At 35.4% G+C, this 19,217-nt stretch overlaps 1 protein-coding gene across 2 annotated transcripts in view; it reads left to right on the top strand.

Annotated features, from left to right (window-relative positions):
- acad11 (acyl-CoA dehydrogenase family, member 11) overlaps window positions 1-19,217 on the top strand; it is a 90,125-nt gene that overhangs the window by 22,585 nt on the left and 48,323 nt on the right. For both annotated transcript variants that reach the window (XM_088919015.1, XM_088919016.1), the window contains 4 exons: window positions 3,801-3,878; window positions 5,781-5,919; window positions 6,695-6,802; window positions 8,390-8,488. In XM_088919015.1, the coding sequence (XP_088775141.1) occupies window positions 3,801-3,878; window positions 5,781-5,919; window positions 6,695-6,802; window positions 8,390-8,488 (424 nt within the window). The remainder of the gene's footprint in view (window positions 1-3,800; window positions 3,879-5,780; window positions 5,920-6,694; window positions 6,803-8,389; window positions 8,489-19,217) is intronic.

The raw sequence follows: 19,217 nt of genomic DNA, 5'->3' as shown, positions 1-19,217 counted from the left end.
TTAGTTACTAGCAATCACACAGACTAAATGTTAAAAACAACTCTTACATTATTTTATATGTTTTAGGAGCAACTATGCCTTCCTTCCAAGCTCCACGATTTTCATCTATTGAAATCTGTCAGATCTCAATGAACTCCCACTTTCCCACTTTCCCATTTGTCTGGCAAATTAACACTCTGTCACTCCATTGCTTCTATGGTAGCATATTTGTCCACCAGAGACACCACCCGATCCTAGTCCTTCAGACCTCTCCGACAGATCCATCACCTCAGATAGGAAGGAAGACTCCATAGGCAGTGATCTAACATGGCACTACCTTATCTGGGTGGATGTGTTTGACCTACTGGGGTCAGGGTGCTAAGTCAGGTTAAGCTACTGTAGGTCAAGCCAGGTGTGAAACCCATTTACTTTTATAGCCAAGGTTATCCCAAGGTGGGTGGCTTTCAGTTTTTTGTTGTTACTGCTTTGAGAGAGTTTCAGGTTATCATCATAAACCTTCTGGACTTGTCCACTTAGAAATGTGGCCAACAGTCAATCTTCCTTCTCTGTTGTCCACTCAAATGTCATCAAGAAAACATCTCATTCCAAGGCATACCCTGTAAATAGTATTGCTTGATGGCAATTTTGCCATGAGAAACTGAATTTTCGTCTGGTGCCATTGGACACTGCAGCCCTCAGAACAGCACTTCCAGAACAGGTGCTTCCTGAACAGCAGGTTTTGCTTAGGCGGTGCAGCAACCAAGGCCTTAAGGAGATCCTGCATTTTGTTTTCTTGATCAGCACACAGTCCACTTGCTTGCACACAGACTTTAAGAAATCTGCCTGCATTCACGATAGCAGCATTGGTGAATTGATAGTCCTTTTAAAACATAAAAAATCCACATGAATAATCATAGGAGTGGTCTAAAAATACATTTACACTAAAACATATTTAGAAAAACATGTAAACATCAGTTTACAACATAAGAAAGAATTTATAATAAGACAGGAGACCATAATTATTAATTCATTTATTTGTCTGATGCAAAGCGACTTACAGGGCACAGTACAGTCATTTGTATCTGTGAATACAGAAGAACAAAATCGTAAATGTTACCTGGAAAAACAAATTTCCAAATTGACATCCATTTGTGCATGCGTATTATATCAAAAAAAGTCAGAAGTCAAAACAGTTCGAACAATCCATGAATAGACAAGAGCTCAAAATGTCTGCATCAAAGGCTTGGCAAAACATCTCAAATGACGCCAAAGGGAGTTTGGTGAGCTCAGTGTGTCGTAGGCTTCATGCAATTATTGTCTCAAAGGAATTTGAGACCAGATAACTGATTATTGCATCCTGAACTGTGGAGCAGCTTTCCTTTCTAGTCCTGAATTCCAGCTACTACTCTGCACTGTTTCTGACCTTTCATCTGATTTTATCAATGATTAATTTGCTGGAAAAATCAAGATTCTTTTCATGAAAGAACCACAGTGAAGCTCCACCTGGGGTTTGTTTATCAATATACAGTAAATGTTTTTGTATTACCCTTGTAATACCCACAGATGTGGAGTATTCAATTATACAAACTATTATACCAAATACAAGGCAGCTTGAAGGTAGTCCACAGTGCTTTTTATCATTCTGAGAAAAGACACATTTTAGAGATAATGATCAGGCGATTGGATGTGTTGAAGATCTTGCATCAGACCACCCACAAAAATCTGACAGGCCTGAGTAAAACTTTGTGGTATTTATATTTCTTAGATGTGCTCAATGTACTTTTAATGTAAACTTTCATTACTTCTCCTGATAAAAAAATTATATGATGTGTCCTTCCTTTATCTTCTAATAGGAAATTATAAAATTTGCTTTTTATATTTGTATTGTACTAGAAGTTCCATATAGTAGGAATCAAAGTAGTGAAAAACTCATTTTTATTTCAAATATGTTAAATTCAGGGGAACTGGGGAGTTGAATATGCAATATATATTTATAGGTAGATTTGAAACTAGACATTTGACAGACATTGAAACTGTAATTAAAGTGCATGGAATTGAAATATGAATTAAAGGATGTAAAGCAGATAGAGAGTTGAATTGTAAATTGTCAGTTTCATTGAAAATTGACCCCTGCTATGATTAGGACTTCTTTTACTTGTTGTACACTGTGGTCTCCACTGACTTATCTTTCAGGATTATATAAACTACAGCCCACTCATGCCCTTTTAGTGTCATTCTCTAGTTCCTATGAGGAGTTATTTAAGAAGCTAGTCCCCTTCTATGCTGAAAGCATACCTCAGTGCCATCTCCATGATATGGACGTGTGTGGCATTAATATATGCTGGTTGAATGTGATTCATTGGTGTCCCAGCTTTGACTCCTGGACACTGACGATAGTGTCTCGTCTTCCCCCTGAGGTCCCCATTCCTGCACATCTGCCTCCATTGGCGATTCCGGCATGGCCAAGTGCCACTGTGCTGATCACTAGAACCCTAGATCACAAGAAGCCCACATTGAGATGCTGTCGCTGCCTTCTAAACTCGCCGTACTTCTTACTGCGCACCTTCAGTAAAAATAGTATCTTATATAAGTGCGTACGTGTTCTGTACAGTAGTGAAGCCATTCACTAGTATGCTCAATTCACCCCAGATTGAATATTGAATAGATACTGTCGTGGTGCCACCATATAGGCTTAGTAACCTCCTGTATTAATGATTATTACAGGAAGGATAAATGCATGAACAATAATATGTCTTATAAATGCAATCCATATTCAATATTCATTCGAGGAAAACTTTTTAAATTTTATTTCACTTTTTGCATATGTTAATTCACAGTAATTAATTGTTTTTCCCAGAGGCGTCTTCAATTAACTTGGTAACAGGTGGCACAATTAATAATTTAGGTTTTATTTCTCTACACAAAGAAGGAACCAGCTCTTTCTTCTTTTCTGCTTTGTTCTTTTCTTGTTTGGGATTTTACATTTTTCAGCATAGGTTATGCAAACACCAAAATATCATCACATTTCAGTCTACTACTTTGTTGATCTCTCAGTGAATGATTTTAATATTTTAATTTTTGTTTTCTAAAAAGGTACAGTTACCTTTAGAAAAAAAAAAGAAACTGTGATTGATTATCCTTTGAATTACATTGTCATGTGCCCATTTTATTTTCTTTTTAGATAGAATTGCATGTTAAATTTAAATTTAAATTTAGTTGTAGATTTATTGTTGTGTTTTAGATCATTGTACCATTTCATGGTCCACTTTCGGCTCAACTTGAGCTCTTTTGGTCTCACATTTTCCTCTAGAATGTGCAGGTATAGAGAGGAATTCATGGTGGACTCAATGACTGGGTGTTGTCCAAGTCCTACGGCTGCAAAACAGGCCCAAATCATCACCTTTCTACCTCCATGCTTGACGGCTAGTATGAGGTTCTTGTGGTGATACGCAGTATTTGGTTTTCACCAAACATGCAATATGGCCAAACAGCTCTACTTCAGTCTCATCTGTCCAGAAGACTTTGTTCCAGATGTCTTGTGGTTCATGCAGGCACTGATTTGCAAACCTAAACCTAACCCCGTTTCTCCACAATATGTTCTTTTCGGAGATGTTATTTGCATGCTTGGGGTTGACTGGGAGAAGGTCAGATATATCTTAACGTGTAAAACCAACAAATCTTAAGGGGTGGTACTTTCTTTTTCACATCATTGTACATGTTAAAATTAAAATATATATACCGATATGGTCATTTTCCCCTAATGAATAAAGAGTGTTGAAAAGAGAGTGTTTGTGAGAGATACTGGCCATCTTCTGTTTCAGGAGGTTTCAGAGTATTACAAGAAAAATGCAAACTTGCCTCTGAGATGGAGCAGACCTCCAGTGATTAAAAAATTAAAGGTGAGTGATGTTGTGACAAGGCCTTGACATACCTTGGAATTAAACATTTTTCAATGCCGTGTAGGACAACCCACAATATTGGCATAAATTCTAGGCAGATCCCAGAAACACCAAGATTTAAAGGGAAAAATAATATTTTTATTTAAAGTAAACCTGGTCCTGTGGCAAGCAGGAGGCACTGAAAATTCCACACCTGGGAAAATAACCCACCTAGCCAGAGTGTCACTCTGAAAAATATCCCAACAGCAACACTGCCCTTTTTTTAGTGCTCTAGGTGCTGGGGAAGAGTAATATTCAGTAACAGGGCTGTTCTTCATCAGTGCTAGTGAAACATCACCGAAAAGGTGCGGTGCTTTTATCAGATCTGGGAAAAAATAATTTTCAGTAACAGGGCTATACAGTACTTCATCAGTGCTGCTTCTTCTTACCTCTATAGGCCACATCCCTATGAGGCTTCACAACACTTAGAAAGTCTTTAATAATCATCTTTTTGTTGCCCTGTGTTGAAAAAGAACCTGCTGCAGCTTGTCTCCTATGAGTCATATTCGAAGGAATGCTGGTAAGATGGGCTGCTGAAAAGCAGAATGTATTGGAATTCTGATACAATCCATGATATAATGAAGTGGATCAATTTTGACATCCCCAGTGATGATTATCCATCCTGGTGTCTTTGTCTGTAATTCCAAAAGGGAGATGCATCTGAGCTCAGGACTCATTGTCAATAAGAGATTCACAATCTACCAATGAGGAACCTGTTGTGTATGGCTGAACAGTACTTCTGATGACATCACGGCCAACCAGGTCTTGTGATTTCTTGACTTGCAAAGTGTTACACAACAGTAGTGAAATGTATCTTGACCACTAGAATTCCTGACAACCTGACAAGCTATCTAATCACGTGACTGGAACCACTACTGTGTGAACTGCCAAAATCTAATTGCAGAGGAGCTTAGCTAAAGTTAACAGCCGGACTGAGAACTGCTGTACATGTACAGTAAAACAGAACTGAGCCAAGTCTTTCTGCAACAAGAGAGGACAAGTGAGAAGCTCCACAGTTGTAATTCCTTCGTATCAATGAAATAAAACAATTTGAGATTTTGTCAAAACCTCCGAACATTGACAGATACTCAGTATAGCACCTACCAAGCAGATTTTCTGAGTTTCTCCCCAGTCTTGATTTAAGTCTCTTGTCTTGTTCTCAGCTAACATTTAAATTTTTACAGAATAGTAAAAAGCAAATTATGAATGTGGTTACGAAGATGTTTTGATAGGAGCTTGTGCTCTTAACACCAGACATGAAATAAACTCAAAATGCTTTATTGAAAATTTGATATAAAAATGTTTTGCTTTGAACTAAAAGAAAATAACTCATTTCAGATGAATTGGTTCTCATTGCTGTATAAGTCAGCTTAAAATATATTAATTAATATTAAATAATATTAATTATAAAAATATTTATGTAGCAAATTCAAAGCAAAAATACACTCATTGGATCATATTTGAAATTAAAGTGTGGTTACAATAATGTTTTCACCTGTTATTAAGTAATGTATCATTGTTTTTTTCAGGCAGTAGCGTATTTCATGTTTGTGAAATATTTGTTAGGTACCCAAGAAAAAATGTAATTAAGAAACCAAATTGTAGAAAATTATAAAAATTAGAATTATCCAAAATGATGAAAGCTCACTATCACAGTAAATCAGAAATAGCAGTTACAGGAGGTCTTTATCATGAGCTCCATTAGCATGAACCAAGATGATCCTGGGGGAGATGAATTGCCTTTAATTAGAATGCCCAAAACATCAGTGGCATCTCTGGAAAACTTTGTAATGTTTGCATCACAATTAATTTGAACTGCTGAAGTTAGGATAAGTGGTCTGATAACCCTGATTTCTTTTTCAGGAGAAGGCCAGAGCTAGTGGATTATGGAATCTGTTTCTACCTGCCATCAGTGGACTTAGCCAGCTAGACTATGCTTTCATTGCAGAGGAGATGGGAAAGTGTTTCTTTGCTTCAGAGATCTTCAACTGTCAAGCACCAGGTGAATCTCCTTTTTCTTGTTTCATAACACATTAATCTCAGTCAGGCTGGAAAGTTGTTACTATGGGATTTTTGTGTCGCTTTATCTTAAAGCTGTATAAGAGATATGTCTGGTGTTGTTTTATTTTGTTGTTCTTACTGATATACTGTATGACAGTAGTTTTCACATTATTTGTAACCTCGGCTGTCATTGTGAGATAAAGTGTATAGTTCTGTGAGGATATCTTATGTGATCTAGAGAGGAGGTATGGATTTATATCTTCATAAATCAAAAAGGTTTAAAAGTGTGGAAAGGTAGCACAATAAAAATAAGATCTAAAATGCTGTGATTGCTGGAATATTTGTGAAAATACTTAAACTGTCTTTGAGAAGTAGCCATAATTCTTAAATACATATGACATTTTAATATTTTAATTCTGATATTATGTTACATTAAATTAAATAAGGAAATTATAGGTTGTGGTGCTCAGTAACCTTTAAGTTACCATTACACTACCACTTCCAAATGAATGTCATTTGCTTTTACAGACAGTGGACACCATTTCTGTAGTTTTATCAACACATGGTTGCTCAACTAAGCAAGTGAACCAACTGGCAGTTCCAAAGTATGGGAAATAAAACATAAATGTTTCCAATTTCATTTCTGGAAAATAAAAAAGAAAGGAAGGCAATGGAAAATCAAGTTATAGCTCTTATTCTGATACAGGCTAGTAGCTCCAGCTGCTGAGAATAGCACTGAATTTGTTCTTCTGTTTTCTGTCCATTGTGTGATCCAGACACAGGGAATATGGAACTACTACACATGTACGGCACTGAAGAGCAAAAGACCCAATGGCTGGAGCCTCTTCTCCAAGGAGAGATTACCTCCTGCTTCTGTATGACTGGTAAGAGCGGTTCTCTTTCACACTTTAATGAAAGACACCAACTCTGTGTCTTGAAACCACATAGCCACAATACTGCAGGTTTTAAGGGTGATCCTTTAATCATCAGTTTCTGAAGAAATCATGGAACAACTTTGTTTAGAGCCCTTAGATGGATGCTAGTGGTCATCTGCTTCAGATCTTTGCCCTTTGGATGAAGTCTAGGTGGCAATGGCAGCTCTTCACACTCCTTGGTAGGGTTGTGTCAGGGTGGCAAACCTTCATGCTTCCCTTCTTCTTCCCTTGACCTGCAATCCTCATATTGGACCATCATAGTGGCCAAGGTGGCAGAAGCAACTAGCAGGAACTCACTGGCTCCAGCCAGGTTGACATTTATATCCCTTTTACACTCAAATTGGCCGCCAGTTATCATCGTTCACACCTCCAATGGGGGCCATGACTATTTTTACCGTTCAGGAACACGAAACCACTTACTACATGGGTTGGTGAACTTTGATTACATTCAACCATTCAATTCAACTGAACACAATATAATCTAATCCAATAATTGGGTGGCACTGTGGCTAAGGATCTGCGCCTCTGGCTGGAAGGTTGCAGGTTCAAGTCCCACAGTCGGCAGAGGAATCCTACTCTGTTAGGCCCCTGAGCAAGGCTCTTAACCCCAGTTGCTCCAGGGGTGCTGTATAAGTGGCTGACCCTGTGCTCTGACCCCAAGCTTCTCTCTCCCTGTCTGTGTGTTTCATGGAGAGCAAGCTGGGGTATGGGAAAAGACACATTACTAATGCAATAAGTTGTATATGGCTAATAAAGTGATCTTATCTTATCTTATCTTATCTTATCTTATCTTATCTGATGCTGGTGACCACTGACCTCTGGTGGTAGCCCCTTTTTACTGTATCTTTTGCAGTTGTTTTTGCAGTGACCACAGCCATCGATATTGAAAACATAATTTCCACATTGTTTCTTAAGAAATAAGGAAGCATTACCTGTTCTTTTGTTTTAAACAAATATGGCCAGTGTAGTCCTTTAACATATAGCTGTATTTGTTTGAAGTAAGCAAATTAACTTATTTTTTCATTACCTTTGATAAGCTTTGTGAAAAGTGCTGAATGCTAAACTTTGTGATTGGCTATTGTCTAAAATGTAATTGTTTCTTTTCTTTAAAAATGTATTTTTATTATTGTGGGAAAACTCAGGGTTGTCCATACTTCATGAAATCTTCACACGAAGTTTACATACTTTTCTAAAAGAAAAACCATGTTACAAAACAATGCAAGAACAGTTTAAAAGACAGTACTAGTCACTTTCAAGAATGTTTTTCAAACAAGCTGATGATTTTTTTTTACATCTGCATAATGTTAATTGTACCCTTGGCCCTTAATGTGACTCATATTGCCGCTTATTTTTTTCACATTAGCTTCATTATTTCATGCTCTTGTTCAGTTCTACCTGTTTTAGAGATTTTCTTTCTGGATCTTAAAAGAATAAATCAACAGTAATGCCCCTTTTCACAAATGTTCTACAGTACCTCCCATACTTCTTCAAATTCATGTTTTGTCATCAGAATTTTCAATTGCGTTCCTGTTCTAGAGCCAGATGTGGCTTCCAGTGATGCCACCAACATGGAATGTAGCCTGGAGAAAGATGGAGACACCTACGTGATTCATGGCAAGAAATGGTGGATCAGTGGTAAGTCATAAAATTATTGAAAAGTTTTTGAAATGTAATATTGAAACATTGAAATAATATCAGTAATAGTGGTATTTGTAGTAATGCCATTTTAAAAAAATCAACATTTGGAAAGATAAAGAAAACCAAGGAAAATATACCCTATACCCTAAAATACAAAATATAATATACAAAAATATACTCTAATAGTAAGGGGTAATTAAGGCCACTTTACAACAGATGTTATTTTGAAGGTTAAGCAAAGTATAGAAATGGAAAGAGAAAAATAATGTAAACAAGTGGAGACTAAACTTAGCTGATGTGTGCATGAGATACGTTTGTATAGCTTGATGAACATTATTGAGGTTTTGGTCAGAAACCTAGATTAGTCTTTTGTGAACATGGGCTTGCCCGATTAATTGAACTTGATGGTGATTCTCTAACGAATGATGAGACAGATTCAAATGAAACCCTTTGTTTTAATGAGATTCCTGCAGATGTTTATTTGGTTCTTTTTATTTGCTTGCCATGAAATTGAGCATAAATGCAATTTAATGATATCCCTTCAAAATACCCATCTGCAGCACAGGTTTAAAAAGACTCAAAGGACTTAAAGGCAGTCATAAAAGTATTGAAAAATGTGTTTGAAACATTCTGCTCTGCTGTTTTTTTTTATACTGTGCAATTCTACTTAAGAAACAAAGAAAGGAGGACATTCGGCCATCCAGCTCATTTGGTAGTTAGTAGCTAATTGATCTATTTCAGCAACATGGCTGGGTAGCTTGTTCTTTACTCTCACAAACCCTTAGAGGTGCAATAATATTAATATATTTTTGAATGAAGCATTTCTTAGTCACATTTATCATTACAATAGTGTATTTAACCAATCAAAAAGTTATTGTTTATGTGTTTATTTTGATAACGGCAATAATATTAAAGTAGTTTCAGTCTGCATTGTGTTTCATGTAATATTTAAGGAAAGGTAAAATATGTGTGAAATAAATCAAAATTCTAAAATATCACATACAGTATTTAATATTTTACATAACTGTATATTCTTAGTTAATCAATATGAAGAAAAATGGCATGTATCCTTATGTACTCATTTTACATTAAAATCTACTTTGCATGTCTAGTTGCTCTTTGAATTAGTCATCAAAAACCATTGCTTTTTTATTTTGCCTTTGGAAAGTTCTTGTAAGAAACTCTTGTCTATTGAGGAACTGCTGTGGATTAAGTTTGGTATATGATGAAGGAATAATTTGTGTAAATTACGTGATTTACAATTTGTAATTTGCTTATACATGTTCTTGTCCTGATTTTTTGTTGAGAATTATGTAGCAGTATTGCTGCAATCTTGGCAGCGTTCTCGGCCTTAAACAGTTGATTGCAGTAGTATATTGTAAATATACTCTCTTATGAAAGAACTTACCAGCACTGTTTCTGAAGCAGGCACAGCCTCCTTCAAAATGTTACCTTGGTGGATAAAGTATCTTTTAAAATGGTAATCAATTACAGTTACTTGCTGAATTTTAAGGGAGTAACTTAAAAAATGACAAGAAGATGTGAGAGAATAATTTTAAAACATCATTGGTTACAGTGATCTACATAGTGTGTGCAGTCAACATCTAATCTCTCAAACGCAATGTCCCATAACCTTTTTTACTAATTTAAAAGGTAATGCTTACAATATAACCTATTACAGTGACAGATTTTTTAAAGTAATTATTTTTAACATTGGTCATGGATCAATCTACATTTTGTTTTAAACTAAGACCTGTGGAACTTACAAGACAGATCTCCAATTGGATACTTATGAAAAACCGTAGCTGATACAGTGAAGAAGACACTGTGTGAACATGAAACAGATCTAGTTCTCATCCAGCTGGAATGATATCACAGCTTCAGCTGCATGGAGCCTATGTGAACAAGCCTTTTGAATTAAACCCCAGCTGTTTTGTAAGAAACAACTTGTAAAAACAGGGCGAAAAAGCCATTACTGACTGGACAAAGGTGCCAAGCACCTCTTCACCTTCTATGTGAGTAGACTGTTACATTTCCAACCAGCTCAGTGGAACAGGAATAACTGGTGAGACATTCTCTGAGGTGATGCCTGTATTTTAATTTTTTGTCATGCAAAGTACAGGTTGTGTGTTCATATTTCTTTCATAAAATGAGGATCAGAAATTACAGGCCATGTTTAATTTGGGGATAGTCCCAGCTCTGAAGGAAAATGGTATATTTGTTTGTTTTTGTTTTATTTATTATAATCCACTGTGTAATTTGCAGCTAAATTATACTGTATTTATAGAAGAGATTAATGTGCAATTTGCAGACAATATTCTGCACTTCTGTCCATATAATTAAGCAACATCTTATAGCATCAGAGCTTTGGAACACCCCATGTCATGAATATCATCATGTTGGCTCCTGTTTGTGATGAGTTGACAAGTTCAGCAACAGCTTTGCCCTGAAATATTTACAGCTTTAAAAGAAAAAAACTTCTTACCTTGAACACTGTTTTTAATGAGTCCCACTATAAAGCTGGCCCATGAATAACATTTTTCTTGGATGGTGATTTAGGAATTATGAGCTCTTGACCTTCCAAGTTACATTTTTCTATCTGCAACTTTATTTACAGTGTAGGCTATATAGATAAAGTAACTATTGTGACATTCTGTAATGTAAAAATAAATATTGGCTTCTAGTTTGTATCAGTGAATGTAGATTAAAATGGTGCTTTTTATTTCAGCGAGAAACTGCAGAGCACAAGATTTTATCTTTATATAAATGGAAAGAAATGGTGTTGTTTTAGCATGAAACATCTACCAAATGGACAGTGGGGAATACAGGGAAGAAAAAAAAGTTAAATTATGTAAATGTAATTAAAGATTGTACCATCTTACCAATCTTAATGATTGCTTTAGCAGTAAGTTAAGGTGTTGAACTGCAATTCTATTTTTATGTTTCGGGGTTAGAAAGATTCAGCATTGATGAGTGCATTTTAAACCCCATTGAAAGTAAAATATATACATGTAAAACCTCCAATTCACATCACAAAAAAGACTAAATTTCCAGGTACAGTATGAGCAGTGCCATATTCTGTGATTCAGAACATGACAACCAAATGTCTGCGAAGGTGAAGTGGCCCTATTACATTGTAAACAAGCAGGCTTGTGAATCCCTCTCTTTTAATCCAATAGAAATATTGCTCTCAGCTCAGCTCTATTGCCAACAAATACAACTTGTTATCTGTGCGTGCAGATCACACTGGAACATTTCTGCTGTGAAATCTCTGCTTCACAACCTGTATGTAATCTCTCGTACTGTTCATCACATTACATTAGTCATGTTGTGCCCAACAAAAGGAAACACAATCCGGGTGTGTATGAAACAGGAATTTCCTTTATTACGTATGCATACGGGCGAATAAATGTTTGATCCCTCAGTCATTACTATAACTATTGAGCAGGAATGGCCGTACCGTGTCACAATTTGCACAAACTCTTGTTCTCGCCTCTCTTGCGACAACATGGCGACCATACACTACTTTCGCAGAGGTCACAATTTTGTCTTTACTTCTGAATTTGTAAACTTTTTGCAATGCGCTTAATTAATTTATTTTGTTACTGAGATTTAATATCTCGTCTGAGAAATTGGGGACTGCCATTTCCCTTAAACAAAATGTTTCGTACTCCTACATCTCTTTATTAAAAGAAGTACTGTTCTTACTTTTAAATGCACTTTCACATCATGTACATTTGTGTTCTCTCATTTATGTTTCACAGTTAATTCTTAAAACAGATGTTATCTAGTTTTTGGAGTTTCTTCGGGATGCTCCACATGGTCGAAGAAGCTGCTGATCCTTGGTTTATAGACCATTATTTTTTAAAAAGGTAGTAAATCTATACACAATGAAGTTTTTTTGATTATGTGGTGACAAAAACAGGACAGCTGTGACAGTAATGAGCCTTGTGATTTAGTATTTCCTTTTCCCTGTAAACTGTTTATGGTTTTGATTAAAAACCTGCTGTATTAATGAAGCTTCATCCAGGTTCATTTTATTGTTTGTCTTTAAAAGCACTTTCAACATTGAGAATGAGAAAAGTTGCCTTATTTAAGTTAAATATTTCTTATTTTTTATTATTTATTCAAACAGCTACTCTGAATTGTATTCCAATTCAATGGACTTTGCTGTGACATTTTGTGAATTTTCATCTTAACTCTCAGAATAATTGTTTTGGTTGACTGAAGGGGCAAAAGAAGAATTTCCCCTTGAACTTTATTTTTTCTTTTCACCATTGGTGTTCATCAGCTTAGGAGCAATCTAAATAACAGTGTTGCACAAAACCTTTTCATTGTCAGAAGCAATCAGATTTGTGATTAAAATTACTGCAGTAGTTAGGTTTCTGCTTTTGTTTTCACAGCTGTGTGCTCAGTTTGGTTAAGTATCAATTTTGCACATTTTTGTAATATTTTGTAAATGCACACATATACTTTACTCACACCTGAAGAAGGCTCCATGGCCGAAACGTTGTGTTTTCTTTCTTCTTTTTTTCAGCTTGGAATAAACCTATTACTTGTACCTTTGCAGCCTACGCATGCTGACGCAGCTACCCACCTGAACACATATACTTTATGCCACTCTTTCATTATCTTATATGGTCTGTAAAGCACCTTGTATAGTTGTGTACATTTCTGTGATTTCAGTGTGTAGGAATTTTCTTTTGTGCCAGACATTCCGAATAAATCCTGTTGTATTCACAAAAGAACCTCACAACTAGGCTGAGGAATGCATAACGTTGTCTTACATATCTAAATTTGTATAAAGGTTTCAAACATTAACTTTAAATATTGGTCCAAAAATGTGTGCTTCTCCACATGTTAGGGTAATTAAAGTAGATGTTTTAGAGTACACAGGTATAAGGTTCTTGTGAACAATGGTATGCAGATCATATAGGAAGAGAAAATCACTTGGTCCGTCTGATCTCCTGGAAGCCTTTCTGTTACATAATAAACTGCTTTCTCAAAACTTTCACTGAAGTAAGAGAGACGAAGCAACTTCTGTGTCTTATTTTTCATTGCCTTTTAAGTGCAGATTTTTCTTTCTGATAATTGTATTAAAAATTCACTTCTCTTACAAACCCCATATTCAAAACTTAGTGTAAAAACAATTTGATATTCAGAACATTAATTTCAGTACAGCAAATTAGATAATCTCTGGTTGGATCCTTGGGCAAGGTGTAAAAGGGTTTTTAATATATAAACAATATACAAAAATATATACATGCGCTGTACCACCCCATTACAGTTTGCACAATTAGCTGGTGGACACATCGCTTCACCTGTGAACACTTTCAAAGAAATGCTAAACGTTTGGATTAAATTGGGAAAGATAAAAAATGGTTAATTGTTATATGTGGCATACCTGTACCAATAAATAATCAAATGGATTATGTCCATTTGGCTTTACATTTTTATATATGTCCATCATGATGTACTTGTATTATCTTATAAAGCTTTGATTTATTTGGCCAGGAGCAGTTTTTAAGACCTCATCTATACACTGACCATGTGTCATGCATTTTTTCACAACAGTGTTTTAGAAAGTTGGTTTTAAAACTATACAGTACAGTATCATTACTTGTAGAAAATAAGAAAAAATAAATAGAAAAATATATAGATGTAACTTATTTAACTGGTTTTAGACATGTAGGAATTTCAAATTCAGTGTTTTAGTGTACATTTAAGCAGAGTATAAAAGAACTGTAGGTTTCAAGATGAAGGTTATACAGTAAATGCCTTGTGATTTTTATTTGATTATTAAGGATTTTCTTAAAATATAATTTTTATATTATATAATATATTTTACAATATATTTTAACTTTGCAAGTGCTGTTATCTGAGTTCTTATTTCCTCCCCTGTACAGACTGTGGTTTCTTTATTCATGCCTTTAAAATTTGTTTATTATTCTTTCAACAGCTTTTAGTCATCTGCATAGTTCTGAGAGAAGAACATCTGTAACTGCCGTAAAAAACTTTTCCTGGTGCTTCACACAGATATTTAGGGACATTTTATCCTATTATGTTTTATAACAACAGTGACTGTTACTCATAACCATTTAGCTTTTTTGCTATAATTTTTCTATTATTTTCTATTATTTTGAAGTCTTGTTACCATTGAGGTTTGCTCTCTAAATAAAAGGACATTTGATTCTGTGGTTAATAGTTTCCATGCATTACGAAGTTGTATTAGCTTCAGATTCAGGCTATTATTTAAAATGTAAGGTGATATTAGATGAACTATGTAGAGGTTTACAGGTAATAAAGAAAATTTTCCAATATTCCCTGTATTGTACTGGGCATTATGGGACTGTCTTAATTTTTAGTTTTAGTTAACAGCAGAATTCTGGATTAGCTGACGGTGGTCCACAATGTGAACTACACAATAGTACACTATGTCATACTGTAGAACACGTTTTTTTTACAGGATCAATAGTCACCCCAAAATTTAACTCAATTTGATGCTCTTTTGGTGAACGACAGGACTGCATCAAGATGATAAACTAAAAAAAAAAATCACAGAAGTTCTTTTTTTAAATGTGTTTTCTTCTTGCATTTGCCAACTTTGGGTCATGCAGTCAAAGTGATATACACTGTGTCCCTGTTGTATCTAAATAGCTTAGGACAATGCAGTGCTGTTCATTTTGTGTGACCACATCATAAATTATCCCAAAATGTTTTCCTTATGAAAGGCCCTTAAAGTATTGACAAAGTAAGTTATGGGAAAGTAAATACACTTTAGAATGAAAAGGGCAACTTAAAAAAATAAGATGAGTCACAAGAATTCTAGCAAGTGTTTCCAATGCAACAATCAGATCCTACTGTTTGCCAGGGTTTGAGGCCTTGCAAATTTTAGATATTCTAAACACAACACTATGAAAATACTTGTACTGTAAGTTTAGACTCTGCAGTTAGTCTATTTTCCCCCACTCAGTTATTACCACGTTGTTTTTTTTGTTAACTATTTTTTTCTGGTGTAGTAGCTGAAAGACAAATTCTATATTAAATGTGGTATGTCCCTACTTTAATAACACTTCAGTTTCAATTTGTTTTATTCTTAAGTGATTTCAACAATGTTCTAGATATTCTGTATATTTTTTCATTGACTCTTTGTGGCTTTTGCATGTGATTATTAGAAACCACCGCATACTTACCCACAGACAGTGGTAACCTAGGGCAGGGTGATGTGAATGCATGTCTAGTAAGAGGTGCAAGTAGGTACAATGACAGTTACCAAAGAAACCATGCTCTTTGTCATCATAAAACATGTAACACCCAGTAACACCCGAGGGAAGACTGAGGTACTGTGACCGTTGCCACTGCTGAAGGGTGTGGTAATTTGCCAGGTTGTGTGTGAAATGTTTTGGCATTTTCGTTTCTGTTGCACGGTTCTTTCATTCCTGCCTCTGCTGTTATATGCAAATGTTGTGTGTTGTTATAAATTTATATATGCAAAAAATTCCCTGTTTTGTTTGTAATTAGAAAAAATTACCATAAGAATATGGCTATACATACAGTATGTATATTGATTGACACATGTATTGTAATGAACATGTTCCCCTGGGGGCAGGAAATGGGACTGCAGTCTAGGCTCCAGTAAACTTTTAACAGGCTTCAGTACCATACAGGGATAATGGGAGGATAGGCTGTGAGTAAATTGTTGAGACATTGTCATGTCTAATTACTTGTTCCTATTTTTGCAATTTTAGAATCATTGTATTCTCCATGTCTGGAATTTGTTTTGAGAATCTGAGCATGGTCCCTCATCCTGCACAGCTTTAAGGTACTTGAGGGGTGGGAATGGGTCTGTAAAAGTTCAGTAATCTGAGCAGAGAATCTTGGGAAAGTGTTTCTATAGTGTACAGTAAATACTTCCAATGTCAAAGGTAGACAGTCCTGCTCCTGGCGTGCTCTGTCTGTTTCTGGTTTTCGTTCCTCTTATTCCTCATTCCTTAATGACTTAGTTGAACCAATAAAGTGGATAAGAAGTCAAATTAACTTTATTTGTAATCTTAATCAGGTGCTAATTGAAGGTAAATTAATGTATGATTAAATGTAGCATTTAACAATACATTATCGTTATTAAAATGACATACTGCAAATTTACCTTTAAAATAATGCAATATCTGTACCAGAATCAATGTTTCTGCCTTATACTTCGATACCATTTTAAGTTACCTTGGATAAGGCCACCTGCATTGTCAATAAAGGGTCAAAAACATCAATAATAACATCAATAATAACAATAAAATGTGAATACTGTAGATGCAAAGTTCTATGTTTAGTAGTTTATGTCTACTTATTTGCATGACTGTACATAAACTGTACAAAAACATGACTGATTATTAAAAATCCTAAGTATTTTATTTTAAATAATGTTAATTTAATTCTTATCTTTGGACTAAACATATTAGTGGCCTCTTGTTGGTCAGGTGCTGTTGTTGGGTAATTAGACTCATTAAAGAGCTGTGAACATCCTATCACCCTGTCTTGTTTTGTTTTTAGTGTCCAAAGTCAAAATGAAAACCAGAAACCTTTTTGTTATAGAAAAACAGGCAATTTTGAAGCTAAAAGAAAAGAAATGCTCTATCAGAACCACAGAAATCAGGCAAACACAAATCAACAATTTGGAATAGAGCACAAAAGAGAGAAACTACAGGATTAATTATTAATCATCCAGAACTGGGTTGGCCAACAAAAACATCTGCAGCTGATGAAAGCGTATATCAAGGAAAACCTTCAAACAACTGTCAGTTACATCACCAGGAACCTCTAGAGTGCATTAGCGAATTTGGATCAAAATCCACAGTTTGCAGAAGACTAAGACATCAAAATTGCAGAGCCTGCACTGCAAAACATAAATCGGTCATCAGCATTAAAAACAGAAGGATCATAACAGAATTTGCTTGGAAGTACAAAGATAAAGAAGGAGAGTCCTGGAATAATGTTTTAGGGACAGATGACAAGGTTTAAACTAAAGTGTGGAGAAGGAAAGAAACTGCAGATGCTCCACAGATCACCACCTCATCTGTGAAGCATGAAGTGGAGGTGAAGGCGTGGTTTGGGAATGCATGACTGTCTCAGTCATCTTTATTGATCATGTATAGTAACTAAGGATGGCAGCAGCAGACAGAAGTGTGACGTTTTTTTCTCATGTTGCACAAAATGTTTCCGTACATAACAATGACCCAAAACACATAGCCAGCACACAATGAATGGTAGCAGCAGAATTAATTGTTTACAGAAACAATTTGTCTGCTGATTTTGAAGATACTTACAGTACTGTACTTATTGGGACTCACCTTGCGGCATGATAGTGACTCAAAACATGACAAATGCATACAAGGAATTAATCAGGAGAGAAAAGTAAAAAAAAAAATTAAACTGGCCAAGGCAATTTCCAGATTGAAATTTGACTGAGCACACATTTTATAGAAAAATGTCAGAAGTCTAAAAAATGTCAGAGCGATAATTTTCTGAATAATGATTTCAGTGGGGCAGATGGTATGCGTTTATTTCATCGAAGGGATATGCAGCCAACTGACTTTTACACTCTGAAGTTGTTCTTGAAGTATCGTGTCCCAATTTTTATAATCAATTCGATTGAATGAGCACAGGGTACAGTATGTTTGCATTCTAATTTGATCGAATGTATACAGTATATGTAAATACGGAATTACTCAAAAATAAATTGTTCTCCAAAAAAAAATATTATGTAGCAATATAATATTAAAGCTTTTTAGGGCAGCATTGTGGCACAATGATTAGCATTGCTGCCTAACAGTGCTGGGCCCCTGGGTTCAATTCTGGAGCTGAGGTGCTGTCTGAGTGGAGTTTGTATTGTCTTCCTGTGTTCACATGTGTTCTCCAGGTGCTTCAGTTTCCTCCCACAGTCTAAAAACAGACCAGTAGGTTAATCAGCTTCTGAGAAAATTAGCTCTCAGTGTGAGGGTGTTTGTGTCTCGTCCTGGGTATTTCTGCCTTGGTCCAGTTGCTTCTGAATTGGAAGAAGCAGTTAGATGATGGATTGATTAGATTTATTTTTCATTTTTTTCTTGCGATCACAAATCCAAAGTTGTTCTTTAAAGCAAAAATAACATTTTTTGACTTTGCTGTCTCAATTCTTTTGGAGGTAATTGTATTGTAACATTTAGTTTGTCTTTTACATATGTATATATTTACATATCCTTTTCATAGGTTGCTCCTTTAACTTCAGCGTTTCATATTTTGTATATGTATATTGCAGAGTTTAACATGTTCTAAAATTGACTATCCCTATAATCTTATTACCATACTGTTGATCCTGAAGATTCGTTTTTTTGATATCCTTACATGTAATAAAAATAAGGCTCACTGGTGTAGTATGAGGTTTGATTTTGTCAGCCTTTTTTGTGAATAGGTGCTATTCACTAGTAGGTATTCACTAGTATTCACTACTGGGACTAGTAGTCCAGCTAGTAGGTATTATCCCTATGTTGGGTAATTATTGGCAAGCTATGAGTGAAAAAATCAATCTATTGTTTAATTATGCATTACTTTTAATTATTAAATGTATTCCAAGACGACCTTTCCCCTAATGTTTGAGTGCTTCTTATCTAAATGAAATCAGGCAAAGAAATTATCACAGTACCAGTTATATTCACCATTTGCACCAACGACCCCAAGACAGAGTCTACATCTAGTCTTG

This window comes from Atractosteus spatula, chromosome 6 (genome assembly GCF_055471065.1).
Source record: "Atractosteus spatula isolate fAtrSpa1 chromosome 6, fAtrSpa1.hap1, whole genome shotgun sequence".
Lineage (NCBI taxonomy): Eukaryota > Metazoa > Chordata > Actinopteri > Semionotiformes > Lepisosteidae > Atractosteus > Atractosteus spatula.
Note: the sequence above shows the minus strand (reverse complement) of the source record. Positions and strands in the feature narration are given on the sequence as shown.